General features: G+C 32.4%; 1 protein-coding gene across 1 annotated transcript in view; it reads right to left on the reverse strand.

The window, feature by feature from the left end:
• Window positions 1-1,373: 1,373 nt before the first annotated feature.
• The window catches only part of LOC126735468 (palmitoyltransferase ZDHHC11), a 107,215-nt gene continuing 81,880 nt past the window's right edge, over window positions 1,374-26,708 (reverse strand). Inside the window, exons 5-9 of the mRNA XM_050439462.1 lie at window positions 23,290-23,612; window positions 7,937-8,090; window positions 7,450-7,687; window positions 4,184-4,406; window positions 1,374-4,130 (exon numbers count right to left, since the gene is read on the reverse strand). Coding sequence (XP_050295419.1) covers window positions 3,899-4,130; window positions 4,184-4,406; window positions 7,450-7,687; window positions 7,937-8,090; window positions 23,290-23,612 — 1,170 coding nt within the window. The 3' untranslated portion in view covers window positions 1,374-3,898. The remainder of the gene's footprint in view (window positions 4,131-4,183; window positions 4,407-7,449; window positions 7,688-7,936; window positions 8,091-23,289; window positions 23,613-26,708) is intronic.

The raw sequence follows: 26,708 nt of genomic DNA on the forward strand, positions 1-26,708 counted from the left end.
CGTATGGTTTAGATACTATCTTTGCTGTACCTCTTGCTGACGCATCCTGTATATATTCAGAAAACTTAAACATTCCTGGAATATCTATAGAATATCTATACAGGGTGATTTTTAAGTTGATACTTCTTTTTTTAACTGTGTATAGAACTCGGTAAAATATAATTTTTTTTCAAATAGCTTCTTTCGATACACTTAAAAACAAGGGACATACAGAATAAAAAAAAGTGAATATGGGTTTGTTTTTCATCGTCTGTTTATGTTTAGTTTTTGCTCGAATTTTTGTATTATCGATCACGCATTGTACCGATAAGTTAGTCTTAGACACTTTTGGTTTATTGTTGTTAATTTTAAATTTGCAAATCCTAAAAATCACACACATCGTTATGAAAACAATGAACTTGTGGATATGTTGCTTATTTATGGAGAGTGTCAATTTCAACAATTTTCGAAATACGCATGTTTGGTCTGTTGATAATCCCCATGCAATTCGCAGAACCAATTTGCAACACCGCTTTTCTGCTAATGTGTGGGCAGCAATTGTGAATGGGATACTTGTTGGACCATTTATCTTACCAGACCGTTTGACGGGCGATGTTTATTTGGACTTTTTGCAAAATAATCTGCCTGTTCTGTTAGAAGACGTGCCACTGAATATCAGGCAAGCTATGTGGCTTCGGCAGGATGGAGCACTTCCCCATTTTAGACGAGAAGTGAGCGAATTTTTGGATATAAGTTACCCAAATCGGTGGATTGGCCGAAATGGACCAGTTGCATGGCCACCAAGGTCGCCAGACCTAAATCCATGTGACTTTTTTTTGTGGGGGTATATGAAAAGTTTAGTTTTCAAGACGCCTATCGACACACAAGAAGAACTAATACCACGTATTGAGCACGCTGCGGCAACAGTTAGACAAAAACCGATTTCTCTATTACGTGCCGTTACGGAACAGTGGTTACGTAGAGCAAATCGTTGTGTTGAAGTTAATGGTGACAACTTTGAACAACTTATTTAAATTAGAGAGGACCGTATTGGACTCATTTTATAAAATTTTGGCAATGCATTTTTTTTATTTTTCGGTTTTAATAGTTATTTGAAAAAAAAAATATTTTACCGAGTTCTATACACAGTTAAAAAAAAGTATCAACTTAAAAATCACCCTGTATAAAATATTATAGGTACATTTTAATGCGCATTTGAATGTGGAAATCGATGTTTTGTTAATATTTCCCGGTAATCAAAAATAAAACACTTATTGTTTATAAATATAACGACAATATATTGCTGTATTATTATATAGACAATAGCATACCAAACATCTTTTTAGTGTAAAAAGAATCTTTTAATTAAATAAATTGGGTAGTTATTTTAAATATATAAATATAACATTCACATAGATTGCCTTAGGCAAATATAATAACCTTAGTATTTAAGTCCATATAAATCATATATTTTTTATACATTAAATATAAGATTATTTGGTAACATTATTCCATTTGACTGAGATGTCATGGATAATATAACACTTTTCAAAGCAAAATAAGATATCTATCGCCAGTTCTTATATAAATTGCAACTCAAAGTTTTAACTATTTAATAAAACATTTTTATATTTACATCGAACGAGCACCATAGTTAAAGCATTACATGTAAAAGATGGACACATTTTTATATTAAAATAGTTTTTGTCACTTTATTAGGAAAATATTATTTATTTTAAGGTTTTTTTTCTTATATTTCATGAGTTATAAAATTATATTTCATTTAGCTTCGTCACGCAGATCTCTAGTCTACAGGATATCTTTATTTGTACTTCAAAAATCAGAAATGAGATGTAATCATTTGTCGAACATAAAACTTCTTGATCGCTACCATAATACAGCACGTTTAAAATTACTTATTGCATATAGTTTACAATTTTTAAACACCCTGTATTTATGTGCTTAAATATCATTAGTTTATACAGGGTGTTTCACTAAGCGTGGATCGCGGCTATATCTCGGGAACTGTCTGAACAATAAAATTATTTTTGGTATTATAATAACAAATATTCCAGAGTTTTTAATTATGGTAAAAAATGTATTTTAAGCTATTCGCCAAATTTCGAACTTAAAAAAATTTTCAGATTTTCTCCCGGCTACTTTCCTGATTAAAAAAAAAAATCCAATGATGTCATATTGATAGTTTTCGGGATACAGCCGCGATCACTTAGTAAAACACCCTGTATAGTATGCTAGGATAGAGGTTTCACACTAGCTTAACATCGTAACAAGAGTCATCATTTTTAATTTTTAGAAATAATTTTTTTTAGATATTTCGTATAAAAGGGATTAATGCCCTACGCTCTTTAGACAACAGCAAACAGGAATAAAATTACATATTTATTACGGAAAAGATAAGTTTTGTTCCGCATTAATTTTATCAATATTCTTTATTCCTACATGTTTTATAATGGCAATTTTTTTTTGATCTAATAACCCTATAGTAAAACTGGAAAGTAGTTTTCGAATGAGATGTAACAAAAAGTTTGATAATTCCAAGCTATTTTTTTGTTCAAAAATTTAAAAAGGAACAACAAAAATCAGGTTTAAATACCCACAGTTGTCTCGGTAATTTTTATTTGTATAAGATACGTCCTTAAGGATCACTCAAAATGTGTGAATTTGATATAAATGTTTTTTGTATATTATAGGTCACTTACTCATTATATAGAGTGTTTTAAAATAAGGTGTTGTTCCTAGGATCATTTTAAGAAGATACGTTTAAATAAGCATTTCCCCTAAATCAAAAGCTGCAGTGTATCCGATTTATTAATTTACTTATCTTTACTAAATAATAAATTACAATCTGAAAAATGAATCACAATCTTAAAAATGAAATCTCTAAAAAATAGCGTACAATTTTTTTATCATTTCGTCCATATGAATATTAGTTCTTATAAAAGAGAGTTTCTAAGTCTAGTAGCTTAAAGTTACTAGACTTAAGAATCAACATCTTATTGTGCAACATTCTTTATATATTAATTACTTAGTTGATATTTCCATACAAAATCTATAATAAAAACTATAAAAAAGTAACAACTATTGCTGATTTGAGCGTAGTTGCAAATTTTTTAGCACTGATAAGTAGCCTAATAGCGCTAAGTAGTCCCGGACATAGTACATACCACAAGTAATTTTTGAATAGGGTTTTATTATGAACAAATGGGCATTTCGTACAAAAAAGGTGCCAAACTTAAGATGGAACTATTTAAATAAATCCTTTTTTTCTGTAACGAATATAATTGAGTGGCGGCAGTCACTTTAACCTTTGTATTTGGAATCAAATTTGTCTTCCTCTTTTTTTTTGGCTAAAAAGCAAAAAGTTAATTTCGTTCTGATATCAATAAATTACTAGTCGTGTTATATTTAAATCATATAAATATGTACCGACATATAAAACTGGTAACACCACGAGAAAATTGATGTCAACCTAGAGAGATTAGAGGGCCATCAGTCTATGTTACAGTAAAAACGGGCGATCTGAGTAGGCTTAAAACGTTCTTATCGTTAATTGCCCAGGGCTTTCGCAATAATAATAGCCAGCAATAATCCTTGTTTTGAAGGTAATGAATAAAGAGCATGATTAGCTAACCGGATATCACAATATCAATGAAAACTTATCATTCATAGGCAGTTATAAGTTTTTATTGTAAGATAGACTTATGCCAAATTTACCTTAAGGATTATATTGCCTTCTCGCTTTCTTGGCTTCAAAATTTTTTCAGACTGCTTATGGGTTGCTATCAGTATTGGGTTTATAGATATATGTTTTAAATATTTAGACTCCCAGATTTCCTTTCTTCCTTAAATAGTCATACAGTCACAACAGTTACAAATTCAAATTAGCATAAACATATTATTAACTCGATCTCGTACAAGTGCTAGCGATGGCGCATGGTTGGCGAGACGGCGAGGCAGGATTGCTGAGCCCGCTCTCGCGAATCGGCGACAGCGCAGGCGTCTTGGGTCGATGGACGACGCTGCGTCGGCGGCGACGCGCAGATGGTCGCCGCCCTCCATTTGCGCCACAACGTTGTTGTTGCTGCAGCAGAGTCAAAGCGTTTGCCAGCTCTATTTCGCTTATTAAGCGTCTAAAATATAGAATTAGTATTAGAAATTAATTTATTGTATAAACATTTCTTACCGTCTGGGTGGGGCAGTTAAACTTGGCAAAGCATTTGCTCGCCTTGTTACGTCTGGATAACAGGGCACTGGTACTAGATTACTTACAGTCTGGATAGGGACGGGAGGGTTGCCAGTGGTACCGTTGCCTGCCGAATGGGGTACCACCTGGTTGGACTTGGTCGCTTGTCCTTGGTTGGACTGCGCTTGAGAGTGATTCCTACGTTTTTGTTGACCCAAATTACCTAGAGGAGAATAATTTTAACTTAATTTGTTTGTTATAATTTAGGAAATAAAATTAGAAAGAGAGAAAAAACATTTGCAGTTATTTTAGTTAGCTTTTAAAGATTATATTTATTTTATAAAATTCTTTAATGCTACCTTTTTTGAGTAAAGACAATATTGCACAACTTTTGTCTTCGTCGGAAGACTCATAATCTGTAGCAACAAAACTATTTATACTGCTACAGGTGTTGTTTGGAATAAGCCTTGATATATCGATAGCAATTCAACCTTATACACAAAAAATATATCATTTTCTTTTTAGCAGACAATACGAACATTTTCTTATTAGCTCCAGTATGTTCAGGATAAGTTTATTCGTCCAAAACTGTATAATTCAGATTTTCCATTGGAACTCTTACTTATATCCCTAAGATATATGTAGCGTTTTATCAAAGTTATTTTTATGAATGTCATATTAAGGATTCCAAAAAAAAAGAAAAAACAATAACTTAACTTAGCACCAAGGAGTAATAAAGTATGTAACAAGGAAACTTGATAAAATTAAAAAGGAATACTGATGGAATTTGTGATTTGGTGTTATTCTGATGTTCATTACTCGTTTTCCCTTCTAGTGCCATTTAAATAATACTTATTATCATATCATACTCTTGTAAGCTAAAGTTACTGTGTTGGAAATCTATATTCTCTGAATCATTCATCGATTATTATGAAAGGCTTTACTAATTTGGGTTTTAAACTCGTTCTTACTCTCGTTATTTCTTGTCTCACTCTTCTTCTTCTTGCTTCTTTGCATGTCAATTGTTTCTTCTTCTTTTTTTCAACAGTAACTCCACTAATTTCTCAGTTTTCATCTTGCACTGGCTTCTGGCTAAACGCTTGGGCACATTTTCTTTACTTCTGACACCAAATGTAGGGTGTTATAAAATTCGGTACAAATATTTTAAGCGTAGTTTCTTGGAATCATTAACATTATTTGAAACCATAACTACAGTTATGCCTCAAATCTTCTGAAAATTTGCATGTCCTCGTTTTTTTGGTGCTGTTTTCATTTTAGGTCTCAAAAATGCTCTAAGTCAAATTTTAGAGGATCATTGAGGGAAGCTTGCCCTTCTCATGGCCCCTATCTTATATTTTCGATAAAAAATTAAAAATCTAGCAACACAATCTAGTTAGACACGAAAAAAGCCAAAATTTTTGTCGCTTGTATTTTTTCTTGAATTTTGTAACACCCTGTATAAAGAAATTATGGCAACGGAATAACTCTGTTAAAAAATACACCGTTTTAAACTAGCTTGAAACTCACACTAAATATTTTTTAATAAATCATGCGCCATTTTGAACTAAAAATTAAGGTAAGGGTTATGGTTGAACTAAGTGACTAAATGTATAATGGTAAATTAAAGTAAATGTAAGAGTATTCCAGCAGTAAGATTTGTTCAGCTCTTGATATTTAAAACACTGAAAACACAAAAAAAAATGTCCGAACCTGTCGATTTTAATATTTGATTTAGCGGTTTTTCTACGTGGAAATTAAATATACAGGGTGACTTAAAAAAAGGTATGGCGTCATCAATATGTTTTTTAAGTAGAAACCACCATTTTTTAATGTAAATTTAGAAAAAAACGCATTTTCTACAAAGGATATGATACAATGTAATTAAACAAATAGCTATCGAAATTAAATGTTCGAATTTGAGCACCGTTAACAATCTGACAATAACCAAAGCAATTTAAAAATTCTTTTTGAACGTTTTCAATGACATTGGGAATAATATTTCTAACTTCCTTACGTATTTGTTTTTTTAAATCTTGTAAACTCGCTCGTTTAGTGACATATACTTTACTTTTTAAGTATCCTCATAAAAAGTAATCGAAGGGAGTTAAGTCTGGCGATCTGGGTGGCCATTTAGTGAACCCTCATCTACCTATCCAACGATTTGGACATGCTGTGAACCAACGAGGGTTTTCGGTCGCTCAGTATCGATAATTCTATCTTTTTACATGGTTGTTTAGAGTAAACGTTGCTTCATCAGAAAATATCCGTTTTACAAAATTATTGTTATCATTACATAATTGCTGCATTTGCTCACAAAATTCATTTCGGCGATCAAAATCATCTTCCGATAGCTCTTGAAGTAAGAATATTTTATAAGGGTGGAACTTTGCTTTTTCAATACTTTATGCACAGTAGATCGCAATAAATTAACATTAGAAGTCGGGCCTGTGATTCTGGCTTTGCGATTATCTTGGACCGTTAATAGAACGTTAAGCTCATCCTCTTCAGTTATTGAACCCCGACCAGCTTTTTAATTATCACGAACATGCCCGAATTCACGAAACCTTGCTTCAACTCTGATTACGATGCTTTGACTAATAGGCGACCGATCAGGATGAGTTGCATTAAACAACTGAACCACTTCCTTTTGAGTACGCGACATATCTCCCAAACCAATCATGCACAATATTTCGATTATTTTACGCTCGGTTAATGTTGTCATATTTCATACAATAACACTAGGTAATAAAGTGTAGTTAGTAATAAAACGCAGGATGACACTGACTGATGACTTTTTTGATTGCCTCTCAAAAAGATAAACACCATTTGCAAATGTAAAAATACTTCAAATATTTGCACCAAAATACATTCACTTTTTGACACTGACAACAACTAAAAAAACCAAAATACCAACATTTAATTGAGATAGGAATTCTTTTAATCTTACATTTTATTATAATTTTTTTTCAAAATGGCTTATTATTATTCATTTGTACCATATCCTTTATAAAAAAATGCGTTCTTTTTGATTCTGCGTTAAAAAATGGTGGTTTCCATTTAAAAACATATTGATGACGTCATATCTTTTTTTTGAGTCATCCTGTATTTAATTTCCATGTAGAAAAACCCTAAACCCGATATTAAAATCGACGGTTCCAGGCATTTTTTTCAGAAACGATCCATTTCATTTTTATTGAATTTATCCGCTACTTTACGGATGCACTGTATATTACAAATTTTTCACAATATATTTGTTAAAAACGTACCTAAAACTCTAAAAAGTAACCTCAACTTGGCACTGGACCAATACCCGTGAGTCCTGTGACTTCTTCCTTCCAAACCTGGCGGTAGTTTTTTGCTCTTCGCTTTGTGTTTGCAAAGGGATAGCAAACAGCGGGGTTCAGGAGGACTGTGCGGATCATCCGGACTGTCAGGCACTGACACACAGCAATTCCATTTCTTTCGCATCTTCTTTGGAGGGATTTTTATGTCAGAAGGTGCCACCTGACACAAATATCAGTTCTTTAAAATTCAGTTTAAATAGGTCATACACTATATTGTATAAAGGATAAAGGCGCTTAACAGCCTGCCGTATGGCATAATAAACCGGGTTACACGTTGCTTGCCACATACATATTAGACTCAAAGGGAATCCTAGGATATGCATTTTATATAAGACTAGAGCATATTGCTTAAACATAATCTAAAGGAATTGATTTTATTTGTTTAATTTAATTTGTTCGAGTAACTTACGGAATTATTGGTTAAGACACACATTTGGCAGTCCTGAGGAGTGGTTGGCGGGGTGGGGGTGGGCTCTGGGTTGCAGTTGGAAAAACTTTCTTCCAAGACAGAGCAGCTGAAAAACGTGGTTCTTGTTCTTTCTTCGCAATCGAGGCTAGCAGGTCTAAAATTTTGATTTTGTATTAATTTTGCTTGGACGTCAACATAAAATTTTTTCAAAATAAGCAGTAAGGAAACCAACCGATAAGTTTTATCTCGTTTTTTTATTTAATGCAGTAGTAAAAAATTTATAACAGACCCATTTTATGTAGTATACACTTTCTCTTAATTACAAATAAATAAATTACACAGAAGTATAAGTAACTTATGTTTGGGAGGTATAAGAAAGGGTTACTTATATTACATATATTTTTATTGACAGTATTATGTTTTATCCATTTGTGTAGAATAATTCTTTATGTATACGAACTATTTATAATGGCACCATTCGTAATAACAATTTTTTAAATTTACTTCTAAACAATTTACGAAATGTTATTTCTTAACTCCTATGACAAAAAATTATACAAATTTGGGGCAAGGTACTCACTTGATCTATGCTAAATATTCGTCTTATAAGCCGGGACCATTATACGGTTGTTCATAAATCTAGTTTTTTTCGTGTGTCAGGTTAAGTAGATTTTTTTTTTTGTTTAAAGCAGAGTTGTTCTACATCAAAAACATTTGCTTCTTCGTATAAAAGAATGCTGGGGTAAATTTTGTCCCTGTAAAATTATTTTAAAATTCGTTTTTGAATTACTTTCAGATTATTTAAGTAGCAATCGCTTACACCACCCCAGTCTACAATTCCATAGTTAATCTGAGACTGTAGTAATCCATAACAGAGAGTTTTTAATTATCTTAAGGTGAAATTAAAGATAGGAGAACCGTGTAATTAATATTTAGTTTTTGAAATTACGTGTTTTATTTGTTCATCCCATTTCAAATGCTGGATATTATTCCTTGTATTTATTTATAATATTATTCCTAGGTATTTAAGTCACTTCGAGAGATAATCACGTTGTCGGTGATGTTCAGAAACAAAAGTTGGGTAGGTTACGTTACTGTATACGAAGAAAACGTTGCAAACTTTATTTTATTTTTGCAAAGCGTTATCTTGAAACCATTTAAATATAACAGATAAATCCTTTTCAGCTTTATTTTTACTTCATTCCAGTTGCTACCCTTGTAAACAAATTGCAGCATCATCTGCAAAACTTATTATCATGCCTTGTTCTTTTTGCAGAAAAAGGCATTATTTCTGTAGATGGTCAAAAGCCGTGGTCCCAACACCATTCCCTATGTTGCCCGACAAGTCACGGCCCTAAGCTCACTTTGAGACAGTCTGCTCAGTTCTTTTTCTCTCTGGCTTTAAGACATGGAATTCCTCTTCTAGGTTAGGAATTCTATTTTCATACTCTCTAAATTGTTGTGTTAGTTGCTCTTATACTGTACCAGCTCTTTTTGTTATTAGTTGCCTAAAGATAAAATAAACGTCAATTTGCCTGGCAAGTGGGAATTAAAAACGTGGTACCTACTCTGCGCAAAAAGAAGTGTTAGAAGCAAAATATCTTTTCAGTCAGATATTTTGATTTTATATTTTTTTATCTATAATTAAATATTCTATAACATTCGATATAATATACTGTTAGCGCCTCAATATAATTTAAATCTCCCGTGAAACCCTCGCATCTTGTAGTTTCCTCTCCCGACAAGACAATCAGAGCCATCTAAGATTAAAGCCAAACATATTTGGGAGAAAAAAACATCTAGCGCTATTACGGACGACAGTCTTTTTTCCAGTAAAGAGAATAAGATAAATCTGAAATAGCATCAATTTATACGATCAATAGCGACATCTTAGTGATTTTTTTTTTATTGAACAAAGAACGTTCTAGCTGGAAAGGAAAGGCATTGATAGCAAGTATGAGACAAGGGCGGAAATAGAGTCGAGAGTCGAGTATTTCGGGAGCAGGAATATTTGAATATATAAGCGGAATTTTAAGGCAGAGTAAGGCAATTCAGCTCGACGAGACAACGAATACAATTCAGTTCGGAGTTTAATACGAACGAATATTTCATGCGCCATAGTGTCTTATAGTTTAGTTGCGGCGACACGAGATTTAATTTAGTTTACTGCGCAATAGCTGGATACTGGAAATATTACTCTGTAAAATGGATATCAGGAAAGAGGTTAGTCAAAACAAAACAAAACCTAATATGAATAAAGTCTTTGATTAAGTCCGAAGTAAATGATATTTCAATGTGATTTTATTATAGGTATCTTGATTTTTTTCCATATTTCGTCCTATGCCTAAACATCGTAAGAGTAATTTTGTGTATTAATTTTTTAGGGACAACACGCAAAAGAAGAAAAAAAAGAATCCTTGGATCCCGTCCAGAAACTACGATTTGGAAAGTGATGCACCATGGCTAGTATATTCCAAGCGACTAAAATGTGCTGTTTGTAAGCATTGTGTTTTGTTCCCTCCGCCCATCAGCACTGTGAGAGAAATCATTTATGGTCACGCCATATATAAAGTTCAAAATGCATGAAAACTGCCGAAAGCATGCAAGGACCAACTTTCCACCAACTTTTCAACAGCGACAAATGCTGCAGAATATTTTCTTGAAAATGTTCCTGTGGACATCCAACTGCAAAGTGGACACCAAAAAGCAATCGATGAAAACAAATATTGTCATCAATTATTTCTTGTATAGTATTTTGCGGTACACATGATGTGCCTCTTAGGGGAAAACAAACAGATGAGGGTGTTTTATTAGATTTATTAATGTTGAGAATCAATTCAGAGGACGACAAATTAAAGAGCCACCTGGAAAAAGGCCGTCGCAATGCAGTTTACACATACGCCAAAAATACAAAACGAATTGATAAATTTATGTGGCGAAGTTATTAAGGAGAATATAATAAGTGAGGTTCAGAAGACCATGGCTTACGCAGTCTTAGCTGATGAAACAGCAGACGTAGCTGGGAAAGAACAGCTGTCAATAGGCGTGCGATTCTACGACGAAAGCAAAAGGAAAATCAGAGAAGAATTTGTAGGGTTCGTTAAGATAAAAGCACAAAATGCTTAAGCAATTGCCGAAACAATTGACAATTTCTTGATTAGTTCTAACCTCCCAACCGAAGATTGCGTAGGGTTTGGATTCCATGGCTGTTCTAAAATGGCAGGGAAAGAGGGTGGCGTACAAGCCAATTTGGAGGAAAAAAATATCCTCGTGCTTTATATTCATATTGTTTAAGTCACAAACTCAACCTTGTTGTAAATGATGCTAATGCAGTGCCAGAAATTATAAATAGTGTTGCCACTGTAAAGGATGTTATAGCGTTTTTCAGAGAATCGACTACACGTCTACTATGCTACAAACCTATCACGATTGTGTGAGACGAGATGGTCCGAAAAATATAAATCAATCAGAAAGTTTTTTCAACTTTCCAGAGCATGTGAAATCTCTAGAAACTTTATCCGTAGAGGGAAATTATGCCACCAGAAAATCTGCATATCAGTTGCATTCAGTCGTTACAAAACCAAACCAGTGTTTATTATAGCGTTATTAATTACGTTAATTATGTTCAAATCCCTGACGGACATTTTCAAAAACATTTTGTAAGATATCATGGCAGCTGTCGATGATGCGTTGACGAAGTTCATCCAAACTTTCAGGTTCTAGCCATTGCCGAACGGGAAGAACATAGTGAGGAGGAGCGCCGTCTTGCTGAAAATATATTTCAGACGACGAGTTTCCAGATAAATGGATAGGGCGAAGGGGGCCTATAGAATGGCCTGCTAGATCTCCTGATATAACGCCGTTAGACTTTTTTCTATGGGGACATTTGAAATCTATTTTGTTTACTCCCCAACCTGAAAGTTTGGATGAACTTCGTCAACGCATCATCGACAGCTGCCATGATATCCCACAACATGTTTTTGAAAATGTCCGTCAGGAATTTGAACATCCCCTATATCATTGTTTGGCCAAAAACGGGGAACATTTTGAACACTTATTGAAATAAAAACTGATATTTTCATGTTTTTGTTTTCTATCTGAACAAATTAAGATAAACAAAGATTTTTCTAATTTTCTCTAAATCGAATCGACCGATTTAAAAAAATCAAACGTCAAAATAAAAGACTTCGAAAGACCTTTTAAACAAGCTAGTACTCGATACCATATATATACGATATATATATATATATAATATATATATATATATTACTGCTATATATATTAGCTGCCGTATATACATACGGTGTCTCCTAAGGGCGTACATACTATTAGTCTATATATTTAGTCCAAAGATACACTGAGTAAGATACAAATAAAAAGAAAGGAAAATTAAACATGATAATTTGCTAAACAGCTTTAAAAAACTTTTTTTTTACTGTTTTATTTTATTTATATAATATAGGAATAAAACAAACATATTTTAGATCAATATAAAAGTAATATTTTTAATATTTGTGTTCGTGAATGAAGAAAGGCCTAAATAAATCGTCTAGTACATACATTTTCGTTTTATTAGACATTGATTCATCCATTTGCCTTAATGTAATAAATTTAAGATAAGCTTCTTAAACATACCAAAAAATAAATCTAAAAACTCGTTCAATCGTTAATTGATCAAAAATTATCAGTTATTTGTTTAACATCCATTACTTATTTCTAAGAAAAAATCCTTTTTCTTCTGCAATAAGTTGGAAAATCGATAACAATAAATATAAAATATCTGGAACAAACGTCAACGCTGGTTTTTCTTTGTCCTTTTTTCCGAAACCGTAAAAGAGTGTTGTTTTTTTACTGTCTTATTTTATTTATATCATATGGGAATAAAACAAAAATATCTGAAATCAATATAAAAGTGATTATCCTGTGACAATAGTACAGTATATTTTAAAAATATGCGTTCATGAATGTATGGAAGCATAGGTAAATCGTCTTTCCTAAAATCCTTTGGTGATTTTAAGAAGAACACTTTACATAAAGCTATGTCCCAAACTCCTTAACTTTTGAGTTACAGGGTGTTAAGATATAGTATCTCGTTCATTGAAAGGTGCTGTCCCTATAAACTTATTCATCTTGTAAATATTATCACTACTATTTTGCTTTTATTCTAACTTCCAAAATAAAAACAAAGATCTAAAAGAACTTTCTGGTTTAAGACTCGTGAGCATTCTTTGCGGCCTTTCCATTTTGACTGAAAAAATAATGGCTGAACAGCTAAATATACATTTAAATGACAATTATATTTTTTGAGCTTTTAACGATGGAAATTGTACTATATTGGTATAGTATAATTTCCTTCCTATTAAGTCTAACTTCCTATTAGACTTTAGTAAATCGTTTGATGCTATTGATCATTTCACTTGAATAGCAATTTTGAATTCATGTGGTGTATGTCAAGAATCTCTTAAACTTTTTAGATCTGATTTTACCGAACGATCACTAGTGTCAAGCTTGGAAATAACGTGTCTTTTGTTCGAAGTGTTTTATCAGGGGTACCACAGGGATCGGTCTTGGGACCGCTATTATTTATGACTCAATGCCTGCCAGTTTTACTTTTTTTTTCCTGTGATAATCTCTGTTAAAAATGCAATTGAAGTAATTGGTAAGGATCTTAACACTGTTGCAAATTTATCTGCTTAGCATCCTTTGATATTAAACTATTAAAAATTTGTAGCAATGCTCTTTGGTAATAAAAAAAATTGCGAACTGATGGAGGGGAATGTTCAGCTAACTATTCGAGACGAACATATCAGAAGTTGCGATTTCGAGAACATGTTACATTAAACATATAGAGAGCCTATGGAATAAAAAATTGAATTACTTAATTGTTGCAATTTAAAAAAATGCAAATTAAACCAGATTTATTCAAAATAATTTATTTTTATAAGCTTAGAAGAGCGCTTTCGGCGTATAAGCCATAATCATTGCTAACTGAAAATGAGTTGTTATATGCGTAAGAAAAAATTATAGCTAAAGGTGCATAAATGGAATGAACCATAGTACCGTTGATTGAGAATATGGGTTATTATTATATTATATTATATATATATTTATTATATACTATTATTCAATCAACGATAGTACATTTAAAAACACTAAAGACTATACAGACAACTAAACAGGATGAACAGTATTTAAAAAGGGCAGCACGTTAGTGGCCTTCGTGTTTTGTTTACATTTTATTGTAGTTCTTACATGGCGGGAAATACTATGTTAAAATAGATTAACCTATAGTCAACTTCACTTTAAAATCAATGTTATACGAACCTGTCAGAGTGGTAGTAGCGACAGATCGGTCTAGATATCATTATTATAAATGGTGTGCGGTAGTACAAGTTGGTGATAAATTGGTCACACAAATTAGACTACAACAGTGAATTTTTGTACGGATAAGGAAATTGTTATCTATTTAACGATGTAAAAGCAATCTTTTTAATTAGAAAATTTGCCAATGCTTATAAAATTTTTTAGTTGTGCAGTCTCCTATGTAATGGAACGTAAGGTCTGTTGAGGTTTACTTTAATATTTAAACAAGAGGATTTATGATGAGCTCATTGGTGATATAAATATTTTCAAGAAAATCTGGTCGGTTATAGTTTTTAGAGGTAACCTGTTAGAGAATTTTAGAATTAGAATTCTCGATTTTGAATTTTTTGATTAACATATTAATTAGGCTGAGGTGATAGTTGTCATTATAAGAAATTTGTTTAAGAATATTTATTTCGTTTTGAAATTATGTGGTCTGTTTGAGTGGCTTGTTGGTTTGAGTTTGAAGGCTTATATGCCGAAAGAGCTCTGCCAAGCTTTTAAAAATAAATTGCTTTGAATACATCTGGTTTGATTAATTTGTATTATACTTCGTAAATTCTTATTAAAAAAATGTTATGTGCTACTTTGTGAACTGAGACAGGATCTCAGTTCAGTTTTTGTGCAGCTGTTTACGGCTCTTGCCTTCATGCAGAGACTAAAGACAGAATTCAAAGGGTACAAAATTCTTGTATCAGATTTGTTTATGAAATCAGGAAATATAAACATGTATCACATTAATTACCTGAATTGAAGTAGCTACCCATGGATTCCAGAAACAAAATGTATGCTCTCTGTTTTTATCACAAAATACTGTTATCTAAAGCTCTATCATATCTATATGATAAGTTATCATTTCGAACAGACATAAAACTGCTTTTTTTGAAAAAAAGTTTTAAATATGATATACACAGTATTACAAAATTCGGTGCAAATATTTTAAGAGTGTATTAAAAATAAGACTTTTTTTCCTATAAACATGTGTCCTAAAATGAACTCCCTCAGAGCTACAGCCCGTGCAAATTGCTTGAAGAAAATTGATTATTTGGAACATTAACTACAGTTATGCATCAAATCTTTTGAAACTTGGACTTGCAAGTCCGCATTGTTTTGGATCCTCTTGACATTTTTCATCCCAAAATGGGGTGAACTCAATTTTAGGGACGGATTCAGAGGGGGTTACCCTTATGATGGCCCATATCTCTTATATAAGCTCTGATTGAAATTATGGAAAACCACCAACGCTACCATGAAGAAAATGCGATATTTCAGTAAGACGGGGCTCCTCCCCATTATGTATTACCAGTACGGTATTTTGTGGATGAAACGTTTCCTGGTAGATAGATTGGAAGAAGAGGTGTTATCGAATGGCCTGCGAGATCACCCGATTTATCTTCTCTTGATTTCTTTTTGTGGGGACATCTGAAATCGAAAATTTATGCCACTCAACCTGAATCGTTAGAATATTTACGGAACCGCATCATTCATGAATGCCAACAAATAACACCCGATATTCTTCACAATGTCCAGGAACACTTTGAATAGTTACTGTACTATTGTATGGAGGTAAAAGGCGGAAATTTTCAACATTTAATAAGATAATACGTAAGTACTAATAAATAAATTTAAATTATCAAAAAGCTCAAATTTAAAAAAAAAAAAACAAAGCGCTATTGTAAAGAAATTGAATACCTTTTCAAAACATGTATCACAACACACTCCTTCCCATTTGAAAAATAAGGATAAATGTTGCCCCCGCTAAAAGGTTGAAGTTGTGGGATTAAAAATTTAAACAAAAAATCGTTCTTCTAAAATCAAAAATCGACGGGTGCGAGTGTTTTAGTTTTGTAAATCAAGAACCTCTAAAAACTAGCGCTAAAAGTATTAAACAATGGTATTGTTTCAAAATCTTTGACAAGCTGTCATACTGCGAAAACTCAAGTTAGCAATTTCGAACTTGGCAGTTGTAACTAGAATAAAAAGACCTTTAAGATAAACTTGATCTAGAAACTGTTTAAGATTTTGAGGGTGGTTGCAACTAAGGGGTTGTAAGTATTAAAAAAAATTGTCCCCCTAAAATCAAAAATTGACAGGTCCGAGTATTTTTTACCACTAAAATTGATACAATTTTCAGAGTTAACCCACTATAAATTGTTCAAATAATATAAATTCCTTACACATTACTATATTTATCGATACTTAGTTTCTAATCCCTCTATTGTAGCGGTTAAGCCCAATTGATTGCTCATGTTGCAATATTACATACAAAGGTTTAAAGGACAACGGACACAATTCAATATCGCATGATTACATTGCATATTCTTAAATTTAATTGACAAAACTAAATCGTCTACATAATATACAGAATATTATTTTATTTATAATGAAGCTATAAATAAAACATTTACACAAATCACACGCATTAAATATAGCGTTCAATCAGATTATTATTGTATGGTAAGTACGTTAATATTAATACGTGCGTAAGTACGTATTATTGTGTGGTGCTGGACTCTTTTGGAGAGTGATTAACCCAATATATATGATAACACCAGAATTTGTTTTGTTGGAATGTTATAATTTTATTCCAGAAATCCAGGACTAAAAAGATTTTCTTATGATTGATAAACACTATACACATCATGTTATAGGTCACCTCTTCATAGTAAAAAAAAATATCTAAAAGACTTTATACTTAATTAAAAAATATAATTGATTTTGCTGGTGGAAGCGATATTGGCCAAGTAGTGCAACATTTGCAAAATGATTTTCGAGAAAATTCTGCGAACCTGGAAACTAAATTGTTGGAAGTTTTGCCAGATTGGAAGAAAAGATTTTGAAAAACAATGCCAATTTAAAAAGTGGGCTTGAAGAAGCGATTTTGAAAATAAAAAGGAATTAAAAGAAAATATTCCGGCAATATTTTTCTCTGAAAAAGCCGCATTTCTTGTTTGGAAAATAATAGAATCCAAGATGTTCATAACAAAATAGCAACATTGGACGTCAACACTATCAATAAGCTGCGCTGTAGACCTTCAGCAATCGACAATAAGAATGAAGTTGGCTATACGGAATCTATTGAGCTGATGCGCCTCAAACTGCCTCAATTTGATGGCACTACAAGCATGGAATATTTATCACCGGTTATTCGAACCGCTTGCAAACGCAAATGGTTGGTCATCCAGGAAGAAAGCAGCTGCCCTTGCGTTGGCCTTGAGAGGATATACTGCTGCCATCCTGATAAGAATGTCTCTAGAAGAATAAGAAGTCTATGATCATTTGGTAAGGCAATTCAGGACGTAGCTACCAGGACCAGAAATTGGCGTATTGGAAAAGCAAAGTTATGTAAAAACACACTCTCCAAACGGCGCTAAGTTCACTCCCGTCAAACTAAAGAAGATTGATGCGAAAAGGCGATCGTCGACCTATGGTAAGAATCCCAATATCCAGAGAGTCCTAAGCTCTTGCCAATGGCTCTTACCAATTTGGGGAGAAGAAGCCTTGATGGGTCAGTACAATGTGGGAAATTGCTATTAAGTTGCTGCTCGATTTTCCGAACCAGAATCAGGGAATAAGATAGTGGTCATGAAGACTTCAACAAATAGGTTAAGGTGTAGCTGTATCAAACCAAGAACTAACCTCTTCTATCGTCGACGCCTTAATAAAAGATTAGATCTGCCGATCCGTAAGACCCTTGGAATCAAGAAAACGACAACTACTTACTCCCACAGTTCGATCGCATGGTGGATCGAATAAGTAGGCTCATTAATTGGTTGTTGGGAAAGAACCCAACAACACCCTTTTTCTGTCATCGAGGTGTATTTATTTTTAATTGGTTTATGTTTATAATTTTAAAGACATCACCGATCCCTAGAAGGTTCCCACAGGTCAGAAAATAATCAATTTGAAGTAGTTACTTTTATAAGCGCTTCAAATTTTTAAAGACAACAAATATAACCCATAGATGTTTAGTTACTTGCGCCATACTCGACAAAATAACGAATCAACTTCCTCAAATTAAAATACATCCAAATCTTATCAACATTCTGGACAAGGTAACCTAGTTTTAGCTGATCCGACATATTTTGTTCCCTCTGAAATAGATATTCTTATCGGAGCTGATATTTATTCTGAGGTACTCTATCATGACCTTATTAAGTTAGGAAAAAAATGTTGCCTTACTTACAAAAAACTATGTTTGGTTGGATTATCACGGTCAGTACTCCGGTTCGGAAGTCGAGCGTGCAAGTCAATCTTGGTGTTGTTTTAAAATCAGACGATGTGATTACTCAGTCAAATTGTATGTCCTTATTATCAAATACTGACCTTAATAACAAAATTTTGGAATATAGAAGACATTCCTCACAACATAAATTCCGAACTCCCGAAGAACAATTAGCTAAAGAAATTTTTATGGATACAACTAAGGTACTAGAGAACGGCAGTTATCAAGATGATTTGCCTTTTAAGGCCCCCCCTTGAATACCTCAAGTTATGAAATTCTTTTTCCATGGCAAAGAAAAGATTCCTTAATTTAGAAAGACGGCTTGCAAAAACTACACAGTTAAAAATTGATTATTCCTAGTTTATTAACGAATACACCATGCTTAATCATGCTAAATTTGTCCCTCTTAACTACAATGTATACCGGCTGCAATGAATATTCTAAACTCCAAAGTCTTTGTGATGACTTAAACAATCTGCTAAACTCTGCAGTCTTAACAATCTACAATTTTTGAAAAATTCTCTCATTCAACTCAATATGACATTAAGATTGAATTACCTTTAATAAAATAATAGGCTTATCTTAAAATCTAACTCAGAGCCATTTTTTAATAACAATGGCTAATATCACACTTAATTCAACTATTATAAAAAGAAAAGTATTATCTACTTTAGCTCAAATGTGTAATCCCCCTGGGCTCATCGACTCTGCTATTGTTATCGGAAATGCTCACTTTACTTTTAAGGAGTAAAGTACAGCCCCTACTCAGATTGAAGACACACTTAACTCTCGAGCCCTCTGTCACCTTTCTAGTGATCCGTTGGATCTTTCATACTTAACTGAAGTTAAGTAAGGTCATTTAAAAAAAAAAGAAAAAATATATCCTGAGCCTGATGTAGCACATATTCCTGAAAATAGGTTAACATTTTATCAACACCTGACTCAAATGCGTTCGATCCTTAATAAAATAGTTTTTGTTTATTTGTTAAATATTTTTTATTTTGTCTAATTATAATTAGTGTTTATTTTTCGTTTCTTTTTATTTTTAGGGGCTTCTGGTTTGTGGTATTGTAGTATTTATTTAGTGATATTTCACATTATATGATACCCGTAAAGCCCATGAAAATAAATATTTGCCTGTTGTCTATTGTCAAATTGTAATTTGGAAAGGTACTTTTAATTATATTGCCAAAACTCTTTGCAAATCATTCAAAAATCTTTTGATTTATATATATTTCTGTATGTATTTTATATGTATGCATATTAGTATTTATAATTTAATAATATTGGGTATTTGGATACACGAAAAATTACCTTATTTGTTTGTATTTGCTAAAATTTAGTCGTCTTAGAACTAGTGCATTCTTTAAATAGTTGATGGTACACGCATATCACAAAGTCAATCCAAAGGACTTTAGGATGGCGCAGCGGACTTTTACTAATTATTATAAAACATTTTATCTAAGTAAGAAGGAGTAATAATAGTAAAGTAGTAAAAACGATACATGCCGTAGGCTCCATCACTTTTACCATATGATTAAACCAAACCATTTTAGTTAATTACCATATTATTAACTAAAACGCTTCTGTGATGAACTCTACTGAATTGAGGGCTCCATTTTGACAACCTATCTACAGTGAACAAGTAAGTGCACTAATTATAGTTTAATTCGCTTTACTGATAGCTTTTTTAATATAATTATTTTAGATTCTTTTATACATTATTATACAGTTCACTTAATAGACTCGAGACTATCCCATTCTTTAAATTTTGTTGTACACTTAACACAAATACTAAATTTTCCAAATGTAATGTTAGATTAAGTATTTATTATAAGCTTCAACGTAGGTGCATTATTAAATTTTTTTTTTTATATAATACTTGTAATTATTTAAAATAGCAATATAATTTTGAAGTTTAATGTAAACAATAAGGCCTTAAAGCTAGCGCCAATATACGGTTTAACGATGGCGCCCAAGTGCCTTTTTGACATTTACTATTATTTTTGTTCCAAAACTTGATTGTTACACTTATCAATTTTATATAGAGGAAGGACATTATGGAAAAACACATGTAATTGATCTTTGATGTTAAAAATCTCAAAGTTTTTCTGACTTCTTTTCATTTACATTTTTGATAAGGGAGTCGCGTCATCTTTTACCCATTCAGCACGCGGTTGTTCTTTGACTTTTTCTTTTCTTTTAAATCCGTTCCCAGTACTCTTCCCACTTCTGTGGATAGCAATCAGACTAGAAGATCCTAATTAGGCCAGATGCATCGTGGGAGAAGTATGTACAACCGAAAATAGAGCCCCTAACCCCACAAATACTAGAGTGGAGGATACAGATAGTTTTATTACGCATGGCAGCTTAGATCATAACCGTTCGAACGAAAAAAAAAAGAAAGAGTACGTGGTCCACTGGCGTTCATTGGATAGTTTTTGAGGTACAAAAACATTTTTAATGAAACTATTGGGTAAGAAATTATTCTCGTTTAAAAATCTTGCCTAAAACTCTGGAAAGAATATTATTAATGTATCGGAAAAAAATTGAAAAACAACTAGCACTTAACTTACAACCAAAAATGGCTACCAATATGAAAAAAGAAAATAGTAGGCGGCCCTTAAGAAAGCACAACAACTTGTTAAAAATATTTTTTGATTATTTTATTTTGTAAAAATATTCCCATATCAATATTAAATCAAGGTTTAAACCTGTAGAAATGTATAAAATACATCAATATTTAAAAACTGATTCATTTCTGGTCTATATTCAATTCAGATTCAAAATACTTTATTTGCCTATAAAAAGAAAAACAATTCTAACTAAAAGGTAGTCTTATTAAGACAAAAAGGATGGTATCGCGATTTTTAAAACCGTTGACACCTGGCATTAAGTATGCCAGGAGTGATACAACCCTACTACTACTACTACTAATACCTAACATTTAATAAACTTAGAAACTTACCAGAACGAAAGGCTGAAAAAATATCTGGAAAAAAATTATTCATAAAGCAAAAGTCACATGTATGGTGCGCAAAAGATCGAAACTGGCTTAGTGGTACCCCGACAGACAAGGGAAGACTGATCAGACAAGGGAACACTGATAGGTTCTTAAGTATATGTATATATTATAGCATTTTAAAAACGTGTATATTTTCATTTTAAAAACTTTTGCTTTTTATTGTGATTTTAGTAAATTTTTTTTTATATATTTTATAAAATTCTTTTTTGACATATTTTTAGTATTTATTGAGAGATTATTACATAACGTTGTAGCATTATATAGCAAAGACTTCTGAAAATTTGCTGTTCGATGACCCAGAATTTTAAATAGATGTGTATTCCTAGTATTGTGATTATGAAATTTTTAAAAATGTAAGGTGGTTTTTGAGATTTGTTTGTTAACCTTGAACATAAAAAGGATACATATGCTATTTTCGCCTTTCATATTGAGAATTTGGATGTCTTTGTCAAAAACATTCCTACATTTTTTACCTCATCAGTAATTGGTATAAAAAAAAACATTTCCAATTAATATTTAAATTGTCTTTGACGAGCTCTTTAATCTGATAATTTGAATGACCGATCATTACATGATATTTAGAGGGATTTATTTTTAAATTGTGTTCTTGTGCATATAGAGCAATATTATTTATATCAGAATTTATATTTAGTTCTGCCTGTTGAATATTATTAAAGTTTAATGGTAAATACAGTTGAGAGTGATCTGCATACTGAAGAATTTCAGAATAATTTAGTAATTTGTTCATGTCAGCAACATAAATTAAAAAAAGTAATGGTGATAGAATTGAACGTTGAGAAACGCCTTTTTCTATTTTGTTAAACTTTGATTTTAAAATACTGTGTTTATTTTTAATAACTACACAACAAAATCGATCAAAAAGGTAACTTTGGAATAATTTAATGGTATTACTCGAAAAGCCAATATAATGTAATTTGGAAAGTAATAAGTTGTGATCTATAGTGTCAAAGGCTTTACTATTATCTAACAAAGTAAGACAGGTTAGCTCCTTTTTTTCCTTGTTAAATCTAATATCGTCGGAAATTTTGACAAGGCACGTAGTGGTGCTGAAATTTTTTCCTGAAACCCGACTGACAATCGGGAATTAATTGGAACTTATCAGTAAATGGAGTTATTTAATTATATAAAAATCGCTCTATTATTTTTGATACCACTGGCAGAATACTTATTAGTCTAAGATCTGTTTCTTTTTTTGGGTCGCTCCTTTCCAGATATCTCCTTTAAGAATGCAACAGTTAACAATATTGGTGAGGGGATCAATACAATGATTTTTCAATCAAGTTCTTTCCCAATCTTTTGTGTCATTTGACTGAAATAACTAATTTTTTCTCAGATTATTGCATGTTTTGTAAATTTTCTAAGCGATCTATAATAAGTTAATTTAGATTCAGATTTAGTTTTAATATAACTGCGCCTGCCATTATCTCTTAATTTTATTAATAGTTTTATCAGTACCAAACATACATGAAAATTTGTAAAGAAAAATTCTTGAGATATTTCATCAAGGTTCGGAACATTTAACGCAAAAATAACGGTAGAATTTTGATAGTATGTTTCCTGACGATCTGCGTTATTACAAAAAATGAATAATATTAAAAAAAAAATATATTTCGCTAAAACTTTTTTGAATAAAAAATGAACTGTACTGTGTTTTCAAATATTTTAGAAGTTGATTGCCTACCTTAGTTTAAGTAAAATAATTTATAAAAATGTTATAACCTGTGTCTTAATACTGGTCCATTACTCTCTGTTGGTCTTTCCAATTCATATTGTTCCACTTCCGCCTGCTCGATTCTGTTCTGCGCAGTTGGAATCTGCGCCGGGCCGTTGCGCTGTTGCCTGATATATTCATAGGTGGTCAAGCCCAGGAAGGAGATATAAATGTGAAAGAAGCAAAGATGCAGTAAAAGGCCAGCAGTGATAGCAGCTAAAAGACCCAACGCTCCCACTATGGCCAGAAAAGCCGCGTCACTAGAAGGCAGTGACGAGTGAAATGGTGCTGGAGTTGTGGTCAGATTAAGTTTTAATGGTGGTAGATTATCCTGTAAAAAAAAGCGTACTTAGCTATAATTAACGTAAAACTCAACCATTCAGCAATAGTTTAGAAACAATAATGAATTAACATATTCTATATAAAATATAGGTTTTGAAGCTTTAAATTTAACAGCTTCAAATTACTTCTAATTTAGTGTATGAGGTACAACATTTCCTCTTATATAAACAAAACATTAAAATTTTATTACCTAACAAGAAATAAGACATTGAATAATTACTTACTTTGTTGAGTATTACGCCACTATCTCAGTAAATATCTCACATGCTCAATTATTGAAAAAAAGAAGTAAATAGACTTATTCACATATTTAGAAGAGAGATGAATTTAAGAATTTTTAAATAATTTAATCTCTAAAGATATCTTTCGGTATAAATAACATTCGTTTATTGAGTTTATTCGATCATTATTCAGCGTTCGAGCTGCAAATGAGCGGAATACATCATCATCTAGCGCGAGTAATGAATAATTAATTAATAAATAAAAAGTGGCGGATATCTGTAAGCAGTAAAAGTCATTTTGATTTAAAATGGAAAATCGCTCTAAACCTGAGGCCGGTTTCAGATTCCAGGTCAGTTTCGTGGACAAAAATTAAGACAAATAATTGACAAGAGATGATAGTGCGATAGGCATAAGTGAATGTGATAAATTGGACAGTGCAAAAAAGGTCAGAAGAAAAAAAAAGAGAAATGGAAAAAAGAAACAAAAAACTCCGGGGGTGAAAACTCCGATCCTTTCTATTTCAAAAACTTTTATTAGGTTTTTGACCACAAGTGACCAATCAAAAAAACTTTACCAGTACTACAATTAAACAATGAAAAAATAAAAATGCTTAACTTTTATCTGCCCAGGAGGAAAAAAATAATGAAACTGCGGCCGTTTGCGTTCGTAATAATGACCTAGTATCAGAAATCGGCCACCTTAAAGCAGATGTTCACTACAATCAGAAAATTCAATCTTAAAAGAAAAATTATCTTATCTTGAAACCAAAATGAATGAACTCAACAAACGAAGACCAACAAAAATCTTTGAAATTGAATTACTTAATGGATAAATTAAAAGAAGTAAGTACTGAAAATATTGAACTAAAGAGAGATTTAAAAAGGTGCTATGAATTTAATAAAAGTTTCGAAAAAAATAAGTAAAAAAGAATGCTGTCGCCTCCTGCAGATGCTGATTTGTCAGCCTAGCAAAACAAGGAGACCAGAATGGTGGTGTAGAAGACAACAGAAAACTCTGCTAAAGTGTGTCAATCAGATTATAAGTATGAAATAACAAACGATCTAATGGAAACTGAAAATGTAAATAATACAAATATAAGCCTCATTGACAAAATTGAAATAAACGCAAACTAGTGGAAAATTAATTGTCAAGAAAAAAAATACTAATCTACTAAATGAAGAAAATCTAAATTCACCTTATTTTAAAATAAATGAAATAATAAATATTAATAAATGAAAAAATAATAATAATGTCAAACGAAGATAATTCATTAAAAAACATTTTAAATTTTATTTTATTAATATAAAAATCACTTAAAAATATTCGTTCGGTATACCAGGTCATTTTCCCATAAATTGTGTAAGTAACGATTTCCTGATTGCATGATGAAATAACCAAGTCATTTTCCATCGTAAAAAGATTGCAAAAGTACTTTGTCTGCTAGTTTTTGGAACGTGGCCGGTGCGTTACATAGTCCAAAACTCATGTAATTAAATTCCCAAAGACCGTGGCCTTGTGCCTGAAATGCTGTATATTGTTTTGCTTTTTCTGTGATTTTGACCTGCCAGAATCCTGAGAACATGTCAAGGGTAGTAAAATGTTTGGCTTTTCCTAAGTAAGTCATGATGTCGTCTATATTTGGTATTGGCCAATTAACTTTTTTTGTGCATTCATTTAGTTTTCTGTAGTCTACACAAAATCTTGTTTCTCCGGATTTTTTCTTTACGAGAACTACAGGGCTTGACCATGCTGACTGACTAGGGCGAATCACGTTATGTTTTGCCATTTCTTTAATTTGTTGGTCTATAATCTCTCTCTCTTTTTGGGAGACCCTATATGCCTTTTGCTTTATCGGCTGTGAATCCCCTATGTCTATGTCGTGTTCTACCAAGTCCGTTTGTCCCATATACTTTGGAGATTTAGAAAATATGTCCTCAATTTCTTCGAGGAGTTCCTTAAGCTGTGCTTTTATATGGGTGTCTCGGATATGGCTGATTTTGTGGTCGGCCAATGTCACTTGCTCTTCTTCCCTTTCGTCTTTCTCTATGTAGAGCACTGAGGAGTCTACCAGGTTGTACATACAGGGGTTTTCTATATACCCCAGTGTCATACCTTTAAGTATTTTTATTGGGTGGGCTTGCCTTGTTACGACATTCATTACCAAGCTGTTTTCGACAAAATGCGGTGTTGAAATACAAATCATCCCTCTTGGGATTAAAAATGCGTCATTTCGTGTAAAATCCATACCCAATATTTCTTCCGGGGTGTTGTGGTTATAGTTTGTTGTTAATTGTACTTAAGTCTCGATATTTGGTCTTAAGGTGTAGTCTTCTTTTGCGCTTATTTTATAGCTGGTTGTTGCTAATTTTTTCGTTAATGAACACAGTGGCAATTCGAGTTCTATCGTCGCTCCCGTTTCTGCCTGACACCTCGCATGTTGGAATTTAACTGTCGTCTCGATGTTTCCCTTTCTTAGGGTGACTGTTTCCCTACCGTGGTCTATGTTAGCTTGTGTTTTTGATAGGAAATCAGTGCCCAGTATTAAAGGCTTTGAAAGGTTGTCTACCACTAATGCCATTACGTGTCCAGCCAGCTCTCCTATCCTAATATCGACTCTTGAAGTACCTAGCGTCCTGATTTTTTGTCCACCTGCTGCAATTAATTTTTTTTCGAAATCTAAAGGGCTCAATTTCCCTTGCTAAGGTACTGTTTACTACACATTGACTCGATCCTGTATCTAAAATTATATCTATTTTGTTTACCTTATTAATTAAACCCTTAACACTTAAAATTTGGTGCGCTTTGGCCCCTGAGTATAGGACGACTGCTTCGGCCCTTTCTAGTGGAGTCGTCCGGCTTCGTT

Source organism: Anthonomus grandis, chromosome 1 (assembly GCF_022605725.1).
Source record: "Anthonomus grandis grandis chromosome 1, icAntGran1.3, whole genome shotgun sequence".
Taxonomy (NCBI): domain Eukaryota; kingdom Metazoa; phylum Arthropoda; class Insecta; order Coleoptera; family Curculionidae; genus Anthonomus; species Anthonomus grandis.